We start from the raw sequence: 18,121 nt of genomic DNA on the forward strand, positions 1-18,121 counted from the left end.
CTTTTACCTATTTTTGCTTTCGCACGGCTGCTTTGGGCAGGAAGGGCAGGAGCCTGCACACCTGCACTCCACCCTGTGTGCTGGCTGTGCCCATGCCCATTAAATGCCATCGGGCATTTCTGTGGAGCTCCGTCACTGCACCTCTGCTGTGTTGCAGGTGGCTCCCCGCCCGCCCACAGAAGACCTGGAACCTGGGCTGGCTCTGCGGAAATCTGAAACCTTGCTCCACCTGCCTGGTGCTGGTCCTCTTTGTTTAGTCATTGCTCCTCCTGTCCACTCGCTCCAGTGGCACAGAGCTCCCTGGCTGTCACTTGTGTCACTGGAGTGGGAACAGTGGGCAGGCTTCCTACTGGGCCTCCAGTGGGCCTCCCACAGGGATGGGGATATTAGCCATCTCTGCCTTCTCAGTCAACCTTTCAAATAATTTCCTCTCTCCCCACCTAAAAATTGGCTCGAAAAACCATACTCTGTAGTGTTTTCTTCTTTTCTTTTTGCATGTAGGCAAGCCTGTCTGGTTTCATTTCTCGACCTCTGTTGGATGAGCTAGACAATCTCAAAGCTCCTTTCAGGCTCCAACATGCCCCAGGGCCCGGGACGCTCGTCTTCATGCCCACTGCTGCAGAGCACCCTCACGTTAGATTGTGAGCCACCTGTGTCGTCGCCCTCCCCCTCCCTTCATCTCACAGCAACCCAGTGGGGCTGGCCCGGACAGGCAGTGGTGATCTGACAAAAGAAATGTTCAGGCCTTAGAGCAAGGAGGCACAAACCAGGCCAGCACCCACATCTCCCTATTTCTGGTCTTCCCATCCCCCATGGCATTCACGGACAGCTCCCTGTTGTTCAGTATCATTGTGTGGTATAAACCAAAAAGCTTTGGGACTGAGTCCTGGCTCTCTCACTGTGTGATCCTGGCTCCCTCAGGTGCAAAATGATAACAACAATAGCAGTGCCAGCCCTACCTTCCCTCACAGGGTTGCTGTGAAGATCAAATGAGAATGTGTGTTCTAAAGAGCTTTGTAAATTATGAAGTATATTCACGTGCAAACATCCTCTGATCAGTTTAATCACCTCTCCTGGGTGACTGTCTCCATTTCGGGGGGTGGGAAGAGGGAGGAGGCAGAGGAACCCACCTGGATCTGACAATTTTGGCCTCCCTTTGCATTCTTCTGTGGGGAACCTCCTCACTCTCCACTCAGACCTGGGCACCCATGGATCCAAGGCCCCTGATTCTATAGACAAGGAAACTGGGACTTGCCTAAGGGTGTACTAGGAATTCACAGCAGGGCCAGGATTAGAACCCCAGTCTCTCTGAATTTTAGAAAGATCTGGAGTTTCCCCACTCCCACCTTACTAGAGCTGGCCTGCCCCATGGGGGTGGCAGGCAAGTCCACACCTCTGTACTTGAGTGTCCCAGGATCTGCTCTGTACCCTTCCCCTGCATGTCACAGTGCTGCTTCCATCCAGAAAGGAAGATGCTTATCAACTTTGCTCATCTTCCCAGGCTCTCCTCTGCCTCCCTTAGACTGGACCAAGGGACAAGCTGCTCTGATCAGAGCTTCCTCCCTCCCCCAGAACACCCCATCCCACATTCTCTGACTAGCGGTTTGTAGGAATCAAATGAAGGGCTGAACCTATAAGTCAGCTCATTAGCCCAGAGCCATGAAATAGGCTGTTTCCCAAAGGCCATTGGGCACCTTCCTCTTTGGCTACCCTACTTCTCCAGACCCACCCACCCTAGCTGCACTCACCTTCCTGCGTCCCCTCACAATTAAGCTGTCCTGCCTCTGTCTCTTCCTCCTCCCCAAGCTAACCCATCTCAGCTAACGGGGCAGGGGGTTCACGCATTTACCCATTTGTTCATCGCTGGGTCATCTTTTAATTCATTCACTCCATCCATCAACAAATGTGAACTGTAAAATTGGCCATGCTTCAGATACTTCATTAAACACTTACATAGGGCTTTGGAGTCCCACTGCCTGTGTTCAAAATCCAGCCCCACCAGGTCTGAGTGAGTGATCTTGGGAAAACTATTCAATGTCTTTAAGCCTCTATTTCCTCATCTGTAATATAGGAACAATAACAGTACTTAACTCATAGGGACGGTGTGAAGGTTAAGTGGGATAATGCACATAAAGAACTAAAACGGTGTCTGGAACCTAAAAGCTATTACTAGTTCCACTGGTAGTTTTACTACTAGCCACTATCATTATTAAGCACAGGGGATATATTAATAAGGCACAGGCCATGCCCTCAAGGGGGACAAGGCAAAGAGAGAGAAGTATTTATAATGTCAAGGTATGAGTAGGCTAATACGGAACACAAAGGGGCCCCTTAAACACCAGGTGTGGTAGAGAGAGGAAGTCAGGAAGGCTTCTGGAGGGACGATGCTTGAGCCTGGACACAAGAAAGTAGACCAGCGAGAGGAGAACATTTCAGAAAGAGACCAAGATGCACAAGAGCACAGAGGTGCAGGAGAGCAGGTCTCCATCTGAGAATTGAAGGGGTTTGCCTGCCTGGACTCCAGGCGGGAAAGGAAAGATCCTGAAGGTCTTCGGCGGTGATGTTGAGAAGTTTGGACATTACTTACTGTTGGATCTTAAACAGGGAGCAACCTGTTGAATTGGCACTTCAGAAAAATCACTTTGGTGACTCATTTGGAAAAAAGATGGGTGGGAGACTGGTTAGGAGTCGTTGTCCAGGAAACGGGAGTCTCCAGTGATGGAAAGGCCAAGGGCACAGAGAGGAGGGGCCAGTTTTAGGCGATAATCAGGAGTTGGACTAGACAAGGCTCAGCAACAGATGGGCTAAGGGATGTCAGGAAGATGGAGAAGTATGAGATGGCACCTAGGTTTCTCCCAGAGTAACTGGGTGGGTAGTGTCCTCATTCACCAAGACCAGAGATCCAAGAGGTAGGGGAGAGAGGAGGAGTTCTATTTTGGACCAAAGGTGGGTGCAGGTGTGTTAGGCAGTGGATTGTATATGAGCATGTATACACACAATATAAGAGCTGATCAGGGACAGAGAGAGCTGAAAACACAGGAAGGAGGATGGAAGCTGATGACTGAGGTTCCTGAGGAGAGAGGACAAGGGACCCAGAAAGCAGGGAGATGCAGCGAGAAGTGTCCCACAAGAGGGAAAGGCAGGGTGGGAGTGGGTGTGGGGTGCTTTAGAGGGTCCCATCCACCCACTCCTTCTGTCTCTTCTCCCATCTGTACTTTTCTCCGTGTGCACTCCCTCGAAGGACTTGTACTTTTCTTACTAGAATCAAGGTCACTCACTGGCATTCCCACCCTCTCACCTATTTCCAAAACTCCTTCATGAGTCTTCCCAAGTGTTCTTCCTCTGCTGCTTTTATTTGAGATTCGCCGGGGACCTGTCAAGTGTCACCCAAGGCAATACGGCCACCAAACAATAAATTCCAAAAAATCATACAAAGGGTGATCCAGAGTGGGTTTTTTTTTTGCATTTGATGTCCAGAAAGTGACTCTTCATGGTAAAAGAGAGGGCTCAGGTGCCGAGCAGAGTTCTAGGTGTGAGAGGCTCTCTCAGTTGTGAGCTGTAGTCTTGGGACCCCTGATACTCAGCTCTGGAGTCCCCATCAGCTAACCTCTCCTACTTGGCTCCCTCACCACAGCACAGCACCTGCCAGGGAATGCCCCATTGCCCAAGAGCTGTCAAAGGCCCACATGGCACAGGCCCTGAGAGTTCATTGGCCTCCATACTTCCTCTCCGCCAAGCAACACTGCCAAGAAAAACCTGAGGGCAAGTGAGAAAACCAGTTGTGATCTGCTCAGTAAGCAGGTGGCAGTGCAGCAGCTGCTCCGCCTCCAGTGTCTCCTGGTTTCTTGGGGATGGAAGGCGAAACAGACAGTCCAGGTCCAGCTTCCTGAAGCTCCAGGCCATCCAGCTCTTCTGTGGGGAGCAGCCCGGGAACCGTCATGGCGCAAGGTAGGCAAGGCCCAGGGGCTGCTGGAGCTCAGGGATGAGGAAGACAGAGAGCCTAAGGAAAGTCAAGGGAAGGGTGGATTCAGAGGAAGAAAGGAGTAAATAAAGAGCAGAGGCAGAAAGAGCATAAACCCAAGAAACCTCAAATTTTGTTGGCAGCCTGAGAACGAGGAGACAAGGTGGAGGCCAGCAGATAAACATAGCCAAACAGCTGTGTGCCAACGTGCCTGCTTCCACAGCCCAGTGGCACGGGGCGGGGCCGGGGATTAGGGGGTCAGGGTTCCTGTCTTCTCTGCCACCAGCTGGCCCTTTGACACTGAGCAAGTCACTTTCTAGTTCTCAGCCCCCATGCTTGAAAGATGTGGGGGGGGGGTTGGACCAGACAATCCTGAAGTTGTGTTCTAGCTCTAAAGTTCTCTGAATCTTCCTGTCTTTTCTTCTTCCCCCACTTCAGAGGGTCTGTTCCTCATCTTAGCCAACTTCCCACCACCACTCTTCTCTCTATATCAACTCCCTCTCTGTAGAAAGAGCTGCTATGAAGACTAAATGGTTAATTGAAACCGTTTGCAAGAATGAACTAAAAGCTCTGCAGATATAACAGCCGCACCTTCATTTACTATTTTTTGTGCTGAAATTTTTATAATAAAAATTATAAAATTACACAGGATATCTATGAACACATAGTTGGAGTAAAATAAAACAATAATTACAGATAAAGCTTCAGTCCTCTGCCACCTCCAACCCCAGGCTCATGTCCAAAGAAACCACTATTACTAGTCTTTTGTCTACACATTCATATTCATATATATGTATTCTCAATGTAATACGTAGGACTAGCATGTGTGGGTTTTTTCAGGGGGTGTATCTATGGTATCATCACATTATACATATTTTTCTACAACTTGATATTTTTCACTCAATGGTATGTCTTGGAGCTCTATCCGTGCCAGTCAGTACCTATAAATCTACCTCAACATTTTCCGCTTTGCATAGTTTTCCATAGTATGGGCATTAGTACTGTAATTTATTTATCCAGTCCCCTATTGATGGGTATTTAGGTTGTTTCCCATTTTTTGGTTATACAGGTAATATTGCAGTGCACGTTCTTTTTTTTTTTTTTCTGCTTTTTCTCCTAAAATCCCCCAGTACATAGTCGCATATTTTTTTGCTGTGGGTCCTTCTAGTTGTGGCATGTGGGATGCCACCTCAGCGTGGCTTGATGAGCGGTGCCATGTCCGCGCCCAGGATCCGAATCGGCAAAACCCTGGGCCGCAGAAGCAGAATGTGGGAACTTAACCACTCGGCCATGGGGCCGGCCCCGTTGTGCACATTCTTATTTATGCTTCTTTGTGCTCATGTGGGGGTCTCTGTAGGATAAATACTGAGGTCAATTATTTAAAAAGCTCTTCCTATAACTTCCTTTCTACCTCTCTGATCACTTTACCCCCTCCTCTCCTCACATCAAGGAGAACAAATATGCCCAATATTAAATGTAACTCCCATTTGAATATCTGGTGTGTGGGCTGAAGGATAATCCCTGTGTTATAGGCAGAGATTAACTTGACCCATAATGTACCCAGAGGGTGAGATTTGGCCCCAGTGCGTGCTGTCAGGCAGACGCTGCCACACCTGTTGAATAGTCTGGGTCATGTTCCCAACCTGAATTGGGGCCAGTTAGCAATCTCTGTCTAGTCAATTGGCCTCCAAAAGGGGTGAACTTCTTTTTCCACTGCTAGGAAAAAGCCAAGTGCTTTCCCAGCTGGCAGTGGGTCGGATGTCCTTTCTGAACATGAGTGAAGGCCAGCAATGGGTGGCGGCTGTTAGATAATGGAAAGAGCACAGGATTTAGGCCAGTAACCCTAGGTTCAACCTTAGGCAAGGCATTTAATCTACCTGAACCTTGATTTTCTCCTCTCCAATTGTGGCTGACATGACATTTCATCCCTGTGACATTGTGATGAGGATTCAATGAGATAAGTGTCCTGGAGTGCCTAGGACAGTGCCCAGCACATAATAGACAAGCCCTCAATAAGGTGTTAGTTAATTCTGAAATCTGAACTAAGTACAGGGTGATTATGCAAAAGACAGAGAACTCTATTCAATGTAGCAAACATTTGTTAGTACCTACAATGTGCTCATCATTATGCTTATATTTCTTTTGTAATAGTCACACTCCATTCCCCCCAACTCCCAGGCTCTGGCAAACCCTAATGCACTTTCTGCCTCTATGGTTTGCTTATGCTGCATATTTCATATAAATTGAATCATGAAATATGTAGCCTTTTGTGTCTGGCTTCTTTCACTTAGCATAACGTTTTCAAGTTTCATCCATGAAACTTGTATATTATAGTATATTCTATACTATATACTATATACTAGTAAACTATAGTATATTCAGCATTCCTTTTTATGGCTGAATAATAGTCCATTTCATGGATATGACACATTTATTCATCTATTAATCAGTTGATGGACATTTGGGTTGTTTGCATTTTTTGGCTATTATGAATAATGCTGCAATCAACATTCATGTACAGATTTTGTCTGAACACATGTTTTCAGTCTCTTTGGTACATACCTAGGAGTGGAGTTGCTGGGTCATATGGTAACTCTATGTTTAACATTTTAAGGAACTGCCAGACTGTTTTCCAAAGTGGCTGCATCATTTTACATTCCCACCAGCAGTCTATGAGCCTTCCCATTTCTCCACATCCTCACCAACACTCATTATTTTCTCTTTCCTATTGTAACCATCCTATAGAAGTGGTATCTTATTTGCGTTTCCCTAATGACTAATGACTTTGAGTATCTTTTCATGTGTTTATTGGCCTTTTGCATATCTTCTTTGAAGAAATGTCTATTCAGACCAGTTGCCCTTTTTTTTTTTAAAGATTTTATTTTTCCTTTTTCTCCTCAAAGCCCACCGGTACTTAGTTGTATATATATATTTTTTTTAGTTGTGGGTCCTTCTAGTTGTGGCATGTGGGACGCCACCTCAGCATGGCTTGATGAGCAGTGCCGTGGCCAGGCCCAGGATCCAAACTGGCGAAACTCTGGGCCGCCAAAGCGGAGCGCATGAACTTAACCACTCGGCCATCGGGCCAGCCCCTGCCCATTTTTTATTTGGGTTATTTTTTGTTGTTGTTGTTGTTGAGTTGTACAGATTCTTTGTATGTTCTTGAGACAAATCCCTTATCAGATAAATGATTACAAATATTTTCTTCCAGTCTGTGGGTTGTCTTTTCACTTCATTCATGATGTCCTTAAAGCAAAAGTTATTAATTTTGATGGAATCCAATTTATCTGTTTTTTTTTCTTCCATTTCCTCTGATTCTGTTGTCATATCTAAGAAACCATTGCTTAGTCCAAGATCGTGGAGATTTACCCCCAGGTTTTCTTCTAAAAGTTTTATAGTTTTGGCTCTTATGTTTAGGTCTTTGATTGATTTTGAGTTTATTATTGTACATGGTGTGAGGTGGGGGGTCCAACTTTATTCTTTTGCCTCCAGCTATGGCTATCCAGCTGTCCCAGTATCATTTGTTGAAAACAGTATTCTTTCCCCATTGAATTGTCTTGGCACCCTTGTCAAAAATCTACTGTCTGTAAACATGAGCATTTATTTCTAGACTCTCAGTTCTATTGCATTTATCTGTATGTCTACCCTTATGCCAGCATCACATGGCCTTGACTGTGGTAGTTTTATAGTAAATTTTGAAATATGGAAGTGTGGGTCCTCTAACTTTGTTTTTCTTTTTATAAATTATTTGTTATTCTGGATCTCTTATATTTTCATGTGAATATTAAGGTCCACTTGTTCATTTACGTAAAATGGCAGCTGGGATTTTGATAGGAATTGTGTTGAATCTGTAGATCAATTTGTCATGTAAATGATATTAAGTCTTCTAATTCATGAACATGGGGTGTTTTTCCACTTATTCAGTTCTTCTTTAATTTCTTTCAATGATATTTTGTGGGGGGTTTTGTGGTGCAAGATTTGCACCTCTTTTGTTAAATTTAAATGTTTATTAAATTTGTTATTTTCTTAAATATTTTATTCTTTTTGAAGCTATTATAAATAAAATTGTTTTCTTAATTTTTTTCAGATTATTCATTGCAAATGTATAGAAATACAATTAAGTTTTGTATACTTACATTGTATTCTTCAACCTTATTGAATTTGTTTACTAGTCCTAATTACGTGTGGATTCTTAGGATTTTCTACATTCAAGATCATGTTGTATATAAATAGAGATAATTTTACTTCTTCTTTCCAATGTACACAGGCTAGAACCTCCAGTACCATGTCGAATAGATTAGGAGAGAGTGGACATTCTTGTCTTATTCCTGATCTTAGAGGGAAAGCAACAAGTTTTTCACAATTAAGTATGGTTTTAGCTATAGATTTTTCATAGATACCCTGTATCAAGTTGAGAAAGTTTCCTTCTATTCTTCAAAATAATTTATTTGTTGAGTATTTCTATTATGAAAGTATCTGGGATTTTGTCAAATGCTTTGGTTTGTATTTCTTTCTTCTTTTTTTTTTTTTGGTAGGAAGACTGGCCCTGAGCTAACACCTGTCGCCAATCTTCCTCTTTTTTTTTTTTTTTTCTGAGGAAGATTGGCCCTGAGCTAACATCTGTGTCATTCTTCCTCTATCTTATAAGTAGGACGCCACCACAGCATGGCTTGATGAGCAGTGTGTAGGTCCATGCCCAGGATCCAAACCCACCAACCCTGGGCCGCTGAAGCAGAGTGCGCAAACTTAACCATTATGCCACTGGGCTGGCCCCTGGTTTATATTTCTTAAAATCTAGACATGACTGAGATGAAACAGCTAAGTCACTATCCTCATTGGCTTACATCTAGTGGTGGAGGACAGACAAATAAAAAAGTAACTGCAAAAATATCTGAACATCTCACAATGAAGCTGAAATTAGTAGGCTCTCAGTAAAAGTTTGTTAATATAAATGAAGAAATGAGCATGATATTAGCTCAGTTAAGCACTTAAGGTTGCCTATGAATAATGAAGTTAAATGCTGTAGATCAATGGGAGATGGGAAGAAAAGTGGGCCAACTGGAGTAGGTGGAAGGAGGTAGGTCTTGAACAAACCTTGGAGGACAGGTGGAATTTGGTTAGATAGTGAGCGGACATTCTGAGTTGTGGCTATAGCAGGATCAGAACACATGGACAGGGGGCTGGCCCCATGGCCTAGTGGTTAAGTTTGGTGTGCTCCACTTTGGTGGCCTGGGTTCAGTTCCTAGGCACAGACCTACACCACTTGTGGGCTGCCATGCTATGGTGGTGACCCACTTACAAAATAGAGGAATATTGATACAGATGTTAACTCAGGATGAATCTTTCTCAGGCAAAAAAAAAAAAAACATAGACAAGGAGGGCTAACATTTTCTTGGGGACAGATTGGCTAGAGGAGAGGGTCTATGCTGGGAGTGGTGAGAAGTAAGAATGCAAGCGTAAATTAAGGCCAAATATGGAGGGTCATAAGTGTCAGGTTAAGGAGTGTGCCTTTTGTGTGGAAGGCTCTGGGGTATCTCAGAGCTTTTAATGTAAAAAGATGGCATAATCAAATTGTCTTGAGGAAGGATATTCTGGTGCTGTGTTAAGGGGTGGGTGGTGGGGAGAGACAGTAAGCAGGAGACCTGATAGAGGCTGTTACAGTCATTACATGTGAAGTGAGGAGGTCAGAATTATGTAAATGTGAGAAGGGACAGATGGATACCAAAGATGTCCTCATGGAAGGAGTGAAGGCACTTGATGACACATGAATGGGTATAGACTGAGAAGGAGAAGGGTGAACCAATTGTGAGTAAAGGCAGTGAGCCTAGGTACCTGGGGACCATGCTAGGATCATGGTCAAACGTGGAGAAGTCAGAAACAGAGCCCATCCGGGGGATGCACACTTGGAGAACAGTGAGGTCAGTCTATTTTAGCAGAAGTTCCAGAAAGCTGGGAGTGGACCTTTTTTTGTCCTAAGCATCCCAGCTCCCAGGGCATTGGCCACATGGCATGGTAGTCAGAGAGCCAGCAAAGTGCTAAAAAGCATAGTAGCTAATCCAGGGACAGTACTCAGGGCCAGCTAACCTACAGACTAGCTCCCAGATCTGGAGGCTGGTACAAGGGCAAGTGAAACTGTTAACTTGAGTCCCAGAAAGTGGATGCTGGGGTGACTCTGGAGACATGTTAGGCTGCAGGGAGTAATCAGACTCAGCTAGGCCTACAAAAGGAGTTGGACAGAGGCAGAAAACCATGCACCTCCAGGAGGACATAAGGGAGAAGGGGATGGAGGGTCAGAGGAACAGGGAAAGGAGAGGAAAGAAGTAAGAAAGAGGGACTTGCATGCATGGAGCCTCATTTAATCCTCACACCAACCCTGTAAGGCCGGTATTACGGATTCTATTTTACCGACTTGGAAACTGAGGCTCAGAGAGGCTAAGTTTCTTTCTCAAGTTTGCACAACTAGCACTTGGTGGACAGGACTGTACCAGGCTTCACAACCCTGCTCTTTTGTCTGCCCCTGGCTGCCCTGTGGCAGGGTTGGAGGTGGCCCTCATAGACCTCCAGAGCTCCTGGAACAATGTGCGGCACCACACTGAGGAGATCAGCTCTGAGCGCCTCCTTGTTCGCCGGGGCCAGGCCTTCAACATCACTCTGTACTTCAGAAACCGGGGCTTCCAGCCAGCCCTAGACAACCTCATCTTCGTGGTGGAGACTGGTGAGGACCCCAGCTGGCTCACAGGGGTTTCGTGTGTGTGTGTGTGTGTGTGTGTGTGCGCGCGCGCACACTATTCTGGGGGCTAAGAGGTCACCACAGGGGGCCTCAACTCTGTTTCCCTCTCAGGACCGATGCCAGACCTGGCCAAGGGGACCCGAGCCATATTCAGCCTGGCAAGTCGCCATGGGCCCAGCCCCTGGATAGCCTCGCTGGAAACCAACGGGGCAGCCTCCCTGGAGGTGAGCCTGTGTGCCCCTCCCACGGCAGCTGTCGGTCGATACCTCTTGAAGGTTCACCTCAATTCCTTCCAGGGGTCTGTCATGGCCTACCAGCTTGGGGAGTTCATTCTGCTCTTCAATCCCTGGTGCCCAGGTAAGGCGGGGTGCCCACGTGAGGGTCTCTTGTCTAGACCCCTTTGTCAGTGCCACAGAGAACCATGCTCCAGGATTTCTAGACTCCCGTTCCCTGGCCACCCACAAACCTCTCAATCCCATGCACTCAGCATTCACTCCCAACCAGCAACAAGCAGGGCAGGAAGGACTTCCTGTTTATTTACTTTTTAGAATTTTAAAATTATAAGCCAAGTCATCTTTACCTAAAAAGAAAACTATTATAAAATTTGACCACTAACATCTATCTTTATCATACATTTTTAAGTTAAGTCTAGTTTTTTCATTAGAAGAATAGTAAGTGCATTGCATTGAATATTTGTAGAATGAAATCAAGGGTAAAACCAAAAAAAAAAAAAAAAAAAACAGAGAGAAGTATAAAGTAAAAAGTAAAACCTTATCTCAATCTCCAAGTTTCACCCTCCAGAGGAAATCTTGTTAACATTTTCTTGTGTAGCCTTACAAAAATGTTCTATGCTTAATCAAATATGTATTTATGCATATATGCGTATGTGTGTGTGATTATACAATCATACCAGAAATGGGATTATATGATACATAGCATGTTCAAACTTGCTTTTTTCATTTAACAATTCAACTTTGGACATATTCTCTATCAACATATTTTTTTAATGGCTACAATTATTCCACTGTTTAGATGCACCAAATATATTTAACTAGTCCCCTATTTATGGGCATTTTGTCTGTTTTAAGTTTTTGTCCTAGACAAACAAAGCTACAGGGACTATCCCAGCACCACCTGTTCCACAGTCCCTGTCCTCTAAATCTACCTGGGGCAGGGGTAGTTACATAGACATACGGACATGGTGTGGGCAGAACGAAGGACAAGCCAGGAGGAGAGAGTAGGAAGAAGGGCAGGAAGAGTTGAGAGTAGAGACTGGATCTGGTGGGGGCTTTGAGGTGGAGGCCAGACTCAACGAAGTCTTACTTCTGACTTAGAGGATGTCCCCCTTCCCTTCCTCCCTCTCATTCTACTTTCCCCTGCAACCTTACCCCAAGAGGGCCTGCTGCGTCATGCCTGAACCCAGGACCTTGGCTGGGTTCTAACATCTTTAACCACCTCCCACAGCCCTCTCACTGAATGGCTCAGAACTTGTACCATCTGCCAGGTGAAGAGACTTTGACACTGGATCAAGGATAATTGTCTGTCTGTCTCTCTCTGCCTCTCTCTGTATCTCTTTTACACACACACACACACACACACACACACCCTTTCTAGCCTCCAAGACTATGGGCTTCAGACTTGAACTGAGGGCCCCCTGATCTGTGGGGAGGAAAGTGATATCTGTGAGGCCTTCTTTTTTGAGGTTTATGCCCCATCCGTGTCCCAGGGAGACACAATACTGGGCCTGGGGACAGATAGGGCTGAAGTCAGAATCAGCAGCTGCCTCATTGCCACATCCAGGATGTTGGCTGGGGAGCCCCACTCCGTAGCTCCAGCCACTGCTGGCCCCTGCTGTAAGGGGATGTGTGTGGCTTCAGACATGAACCTGCAGCTCTCAGCACGCTGGTCCCAAACCTCAGTATAATGCATCTCAGCAAGAAGTCCTCCTCCACCAGCGACCCCTCTGGCTATATCTGAGGCTGCCTCTGAAGAAGGGCACCTTCACCTCAGGGTCGGGCAGGGCTTCCAGGTAGTTCCAGAACACTGCAAACAGGATACCTGCCCCCATTGCTTTTTGTTTGTTCATTCTTAACTTTTAAAAGATAATTTTTTATATTATAAAACTCATGTTTATTTCAGGGAATCTAGAGAACACCATTAGTAAAAAAAAAATTACTATTAACGTTTTTTAGAATAGGCTTCAAAAATCCTCTCTTCATATAAATATACATAGTTTTAACAAAAGTCAGTTCATGCTGCACACATTATTATGTAACCTATTTAAACTTATATCACACGTCGACTTTTATGTCCACATGTGTGCATTTCCATGTCTACAAGTACAATTTTGCACCCTTAGATTAATGGTGTAGAGAATTCTGTGGTTGCACTGAAGACGATTTAACCACTGCCTAAGGACGTGATGTTTAGGTCGTTTCCAGCTTTTCAGTGTTATAAACAGCCCTCAGATGAACAAGTTAGTATCTAAATCTTCGTGCACCTTCTAAAAAGTTTCCTTAGATTAAATTCCTACAAAAGCAATGATGAGGTCAACGCCAACCTGTAAGTTCTGGTTTGCTCTCTTCCGACCTGGATTAATTGACTATAGCAGAAAGAGCACGGAGTGTGGAGTCACACGGCCTCTGTGTTCAAATTTCACTCCATACTGACGCATGATTTGGGCAAGTTACTAATCACACTGAACCTGTTTCCTCAACCTTAAATGGGGCTAGGATGTATATGTGCTCTGAAACCAAAAAATTCCACCCAAGGTGAATTTTTGCTATTCCACCTCATGTTCATTTTGAGCCTGCTGCTGTTGTCGGGCACAGCAGAAGGGGTGTCTCTCCAAGACCCCCGTCTCCTGCCCCTCTTGTTGTCACCCAGTGCTCTCCCCAGAGCTTGGTTTCCATGGGACAGCACCTTCTGGGATTGGGAGTGGGGCAGGAAGGGTAGGATGACTTTTGCTCCTTCTTGTTCTCCCATTTTGATTCCCAGAGGACGCTGTCTACCTGGACAGTGAGCCCCAGAGGCAGGAGTATGTCGTGAATGATTACGGCTTCATCTACCAAGGGAACAAGAACTGGATCCGCCCATGCCCCTGGAACTACGGACAGGTGAGTCGCAGCCCTGCTCAGGGCCCATCGGGGCCCCGGACTCCTGCGGGGAGGGGAGCAGAGGCAGGCTGGGACAGTCCCTCTCTTGCGAGGTTCACCCAGAGATGGTAACTTAGTGGCACCAGGAAGATGGGAGATGGGACCCCAGGGTGGTAGAGGAGCAGCATAGAAAGTTGGAAGGTGCTCTTTGCTGATCATGTCTGGTTTGGAGAGCAACACTGGAGGAGAAGGGCAGCTAAAGGCACGCAGCCAGGAATTCCATGAGTCCGAGGCTGAGGACGAAGGGACGACAGTGACAACTGCAAGGACAGTGCCTGGGTTTTTGTTTGCTAAACTGTTTCCATTGGGGCCACATTTGCCACTCCCTCACTTCATCCTCACCACCCCAGGCCACAGACCTTAGGATTAGTTCTACCACCTGAGGAAAACTTGTGTCAGGTCTCAGGGCTGATGAGGGGCTGCCTCTTTACTTGTTTGTTTTGATTATATATCTTTTTCATTACAAAGGTAATACATGGTTGTTTTTCAAACTTTACAAAGTAACATTATAAAAATGAAGATCATCCTCAGCACTGTCACCAGCATGGTGTATGTTTGTCTACATTTTGTTTCCTACGCATATTCTAAAACACGTGATTTTATTTGTAAAAATAGCACCGTATTGATTACAATGCTCTGCAACTCCTGCCTTACTAAAAGCCTGCCTCCTGCCTAAAGCTCAGCCTACAGCAAGTGTTCCAGGAAGTCCAGTGCCAGGCCAGGCAAGAGGGCTCTTGAGGATAAGCCCTGGCAACAGGAATACTGCTGAGGGGAGAGGACCAGCCCTGGTCGCTCAGAAGGGGTGTCGGCTGGGAAATCCTGGGGGTGTTTGTGGAGCCTTGTATCAGGTTGATATGGGTTCCTCTCCTGCACCTGCCCAAATAGAACTCCAACACATGTGGCCTCAGCCCAGCCCAGGCTCCCAGGGTGACTATAGTCAAGATGGGACACAGCAGCCCCAACTGACATCCCCAACTCCTCACTCAGCATGCGGAGATGGGCCAGAAGACAGAAGCTGGCTGTCATCTGTGAGAGACAGAAGTGAGGGGTTGCTGCTTTCTGAGCCCCAGGTCCCGCCCTTTCAGCCTCTCTTACTCAGTGAACATATACTGAGTGCCTGCTCAGCACCAGGCAGGGTGCTGGGTGCTAGAAATATGAACATGAATAAAGCACTGTCCCTGAGCCCACGGTGTAGTGGGGACTCAGACATACAAGGTGACTTATCATGCAGTGGGATATGTGGAGATGAGGGACAGGCCAGGGTGTTTGGGGAGCCCAGAGGAAGAGCATTTGGTTGGCATTGGGTCGTTGGGGAAGCTTCTTGGAAGAGGAGAGACTTGATCTGAGTTTGCTAAGTCAAGGAATGTGGGAAAATATCCTAGACAGAGGGAAGCATGAGCAAAGACACAAAGGTGAGAAACAGTTTGAACTGCTGCGGGGGTTACAAGATATCTGGTGCTGCTGGGGCAAAAATGGTGAAGCAGGGGGTATTGAGAGGTGAGGCTGGAGAGGCAGAAGGGGGCCAGATCAGGGAGGGTCTTATGCACCTTGTAGAAGAGGCTAGAGCTTTGATGCTGGAGGCCATAGGGTCCTTTGAACATTTTAAAGCAGAAAAGTGACCTGATTAAACTGTCCCCTGGGGAAGATGGATCCCAGAAGCTTATTGCCCAGTGTTACGCAGGAGTAAATGCATTCATTTGCTCTCATTCAGCAAAGATGCACGGAGTCCCTACTATGTGCTGGGCACTGTGCCAGGCCTGGGGTGTAGAGTTGCGAGAAGAGCTGGCAAGAGACAAGAGAATACACTCAGGCAGGGAAGACAGATCTTGGTTACATCATTACAACTGAGTCTGATAAGTAGAGTGACGTAGCCAGGCTAAGGAGCTAAACCAGGCTGGGGCTCAGGGAATGCCTCAGAGGAAGTGGCATTTGCACCAAACTAGAAGGACAAGGAGTCAGCCTACCTTGGGTGGGAGGTTTCCATAACTCACATGCTATTAGTCAGTCAGGAGCCCCACTGACTCATGGGCGCCATGGCAAGTTGGTGCCATCACCTCAGCAGTAGCTGCCAATGATGAGCTGGGGCAGCAGATGAGGGTGGAAGATGAGGCAACATGGTTTTAGCAAGAACATCCCATGGGCTCCAGGAGTACGGGGATTGATGGGAGAAGAGGAAGAAACAGACTTTGCGGCCAGTCAAACTTTGGAAAAAGCTCCAGGGATTTGACTTGCAGGACATACAACCTGGGTGAATTGTGACTCCGGAGGTTTGAGACCCAGCACCTGCCTAGGAGGCAGTTCAAGGCCGTGCTACTGGACACAGCTACCTTCCAAATGGGGTGTATTCCACAAACACACCCCATGGGAGAGCTGGGTGGAGCGAGTCGTGTATTTCTTTCCATATCTACATGTGCTAAGCGTGGGTCCCTTGCCTCTCTGCCTCTCCCCTCGCAGTTTGAAGAGAATATCATAGACATCTGCCTGGAGCTGCTAGACAAGAGCCTGCACTTCCAGATCGACCCAGCCATAGACTGTGCCCTGCGGGGAAGCCCCGTCTACATCAGCAGAGTGGTGTGCGCCATGGTGAGGTTGGGTTGGGCTCTGCTCACGCAGGGCATGTCCAGGGAGGGAGGAATCTGTGCATGGGAGCCCTGCCCAGTCACGCTGCCCCCTGCAATGGGAGAATGAAGAGTTGAGAGGCACGGGCCCTCTGGTAAAGTGATTTTGGACAAGACTGATGAAAGAATGTGGGTAACAGGTTCTCTCAACTGAGCTCTGAAATAGCTGGGTGTGGGCCATCACCTCTATTAATTCCAAAGTGCATGTTTTTGAAAAGGCTGAGTGTAACTCTGGTTTGGGAAATAGTCTTGTTGTTTCTAAATTTCCTTTGCTCTGAAGTATTTTTAAAAGCTCTCAGAGTCAAGCTCTGGCTTTGCAGGGGATGGGGACATGGGGCAGTTAGGGAGTGGGTAGAAATAGAATAATAAACTAGTTATTAGTGGAGCACGAGTCAGAAGAGCCAGCTTCCCACCCCACTCATTTTCAAGCAGGTCTGGAAGTTCCCAGGTAAAATGGGATCAAAGACTCCTCTGTGTCTTAGGTCCATGGACCTTGCAGGCCACACATCACATCTCACTGGGGAAATGGATGCTTCTAATGCTTCTATATGTGGCTTCTCTTCAGATCAATAGCAACGATGACAATGGGGTGCTCAATGGAAACTGGAGTGAGAATTACTTTGATGGCATCAACCCTGCAGAGTGGACTGGCAGCGTGGCCATCTTGAAACAGTGGCATGCCACAGGCTGCCAGCCCGTGCGCTACGGGCAGTGCTGGGTCTTTGCCGCTGTCATGTGCACAGGTAAGGAATGCAAAGGGCCCCATGGAGAGAACAAAAAGTGTATTGGCTCAGTATTAGCCCTGTGAACACTTCTTGTCCCAGTCTCACACAGTTGCCCCCCAAGGGACATTTCGAAGGAAGTTTTTTCCAGCAAAAATGTCTCATCAGGCTTCACATATCTGGGCTTATTTCAGAGGATGGTTCTGAGATGGAAATCACACATTCCCAGGACCTGCCACCCTTGCCTTCTTCTGAGCCCAGATAACCTATAAGAATAATTCTGAGAGCCTGGCTGGAAATTGTCCGGTCCGAGACAGGAATGAGATGAGGGGCCAAGCAACTGGGAAACTTACAAACTGATTAATGCTCTTTCTGGGCACAGAGAATGTTCTTAATGAAGACGTGCACATGGAGGGGAATGTGCATCTGAGCGGCGGTGTGGGCCATGGGGCCAGAGCAAGATGGCGGCCAAAGTGAAACGGCCTTCAATTTGGAATTGTCACATGTTCAGTAGGCCTGGAGGCCTGACTTAGGCCCAGAAGTTAGGACGAGTACGGAATGGGAATCTGCTTTTCACATAGGGAATGGATGCTACATTAGTAGAAGAAAAGCTAAAAAAATATGTGTGGAGAGAAGGCAAATGGAAGTTGGTTTGCAGATGGCAAGAGGAACAAGCAGGAGGAGGAGGCAGAGTGGGAGGGGTGGGATCTTGAGGGAACTGATACCTGGAAATGAGTCACACACTGGAGGTAGCGGGAGGAGGCCTTCCGCCTCACCCAGGGCCAAACTTGCTCCTGGCTCTCCCCCTGACCCTGCTCCCATGCCTAGGCCAGCTCTCAGCCTCTTGGCATGCATATCTGTGCACCTGACATGGGTCATGATTAGGAAGTTATTATTCTTGTTAGCTGGGGAAAGGGACCAAGTACAGCTTTCAC

General features: G+C 46.7%; 1 protein-coding gene across 2 annotated transcripts in view; it reads left to right on the forward strand.

Moving 5' to 3' along the window:
- Window positions 1-3,809: 3,809 nt before the first annotated feature.
- Window positions 3,810-18,121, forward strand: part of TGM5 (transglutaminase 5) — a 30,192-nt gene continuing 15,880 nt past the window's right edge. Inside the window, exons 1-6 of one of the 2 annotated variants that reach the window (XM_014847130.3) lie at window positions 3,810-3,948; window positions 10,497-10,676; window positions 10,803-11,048; window positions 13,689-13,807; window positions 16,301-16,429; window positions 17,030-17,207. In XM_014847130.3, coding sequence (XP_014702616.3) covers window positions 3,939-3,948; window positions 10,497-10,676; window positions 10,803-11,048; window positions 13,689-13,807; window positions 16,301-16,429; window positions 17,030-17,207 — 862 coding nt within the window. In that variant the 5' untranslated portion in view covers window positions 3,810-3,938. The remainder of the gene's footprint in view (window positions 3,949-10,496; window positions 10,677-10,802; window positions 11,049-13,688; window positions 13,808-16,300; window positions 16,430-17,029; window positions 17,208-18,121) is intronic. The other variant, XM_044765056.2, reaches the window with a different exon arrangement.

The sequence above is a fragment of the Equus asinus genome, chromosome 2 (assembly GCF_041296235.1).
Source record: "Equus asinus isolate D_3611 breed Donkey chromosome 2, EquAss-T2T_v2, whole genome shotgun sequence".
Classification (NCBI taxonomy): domain Eukaryota; kingdom Metazoa; phylum Chordata; class Mammalia; order Perissodactyla; family Equidae; genus Equus; species Equus asinus.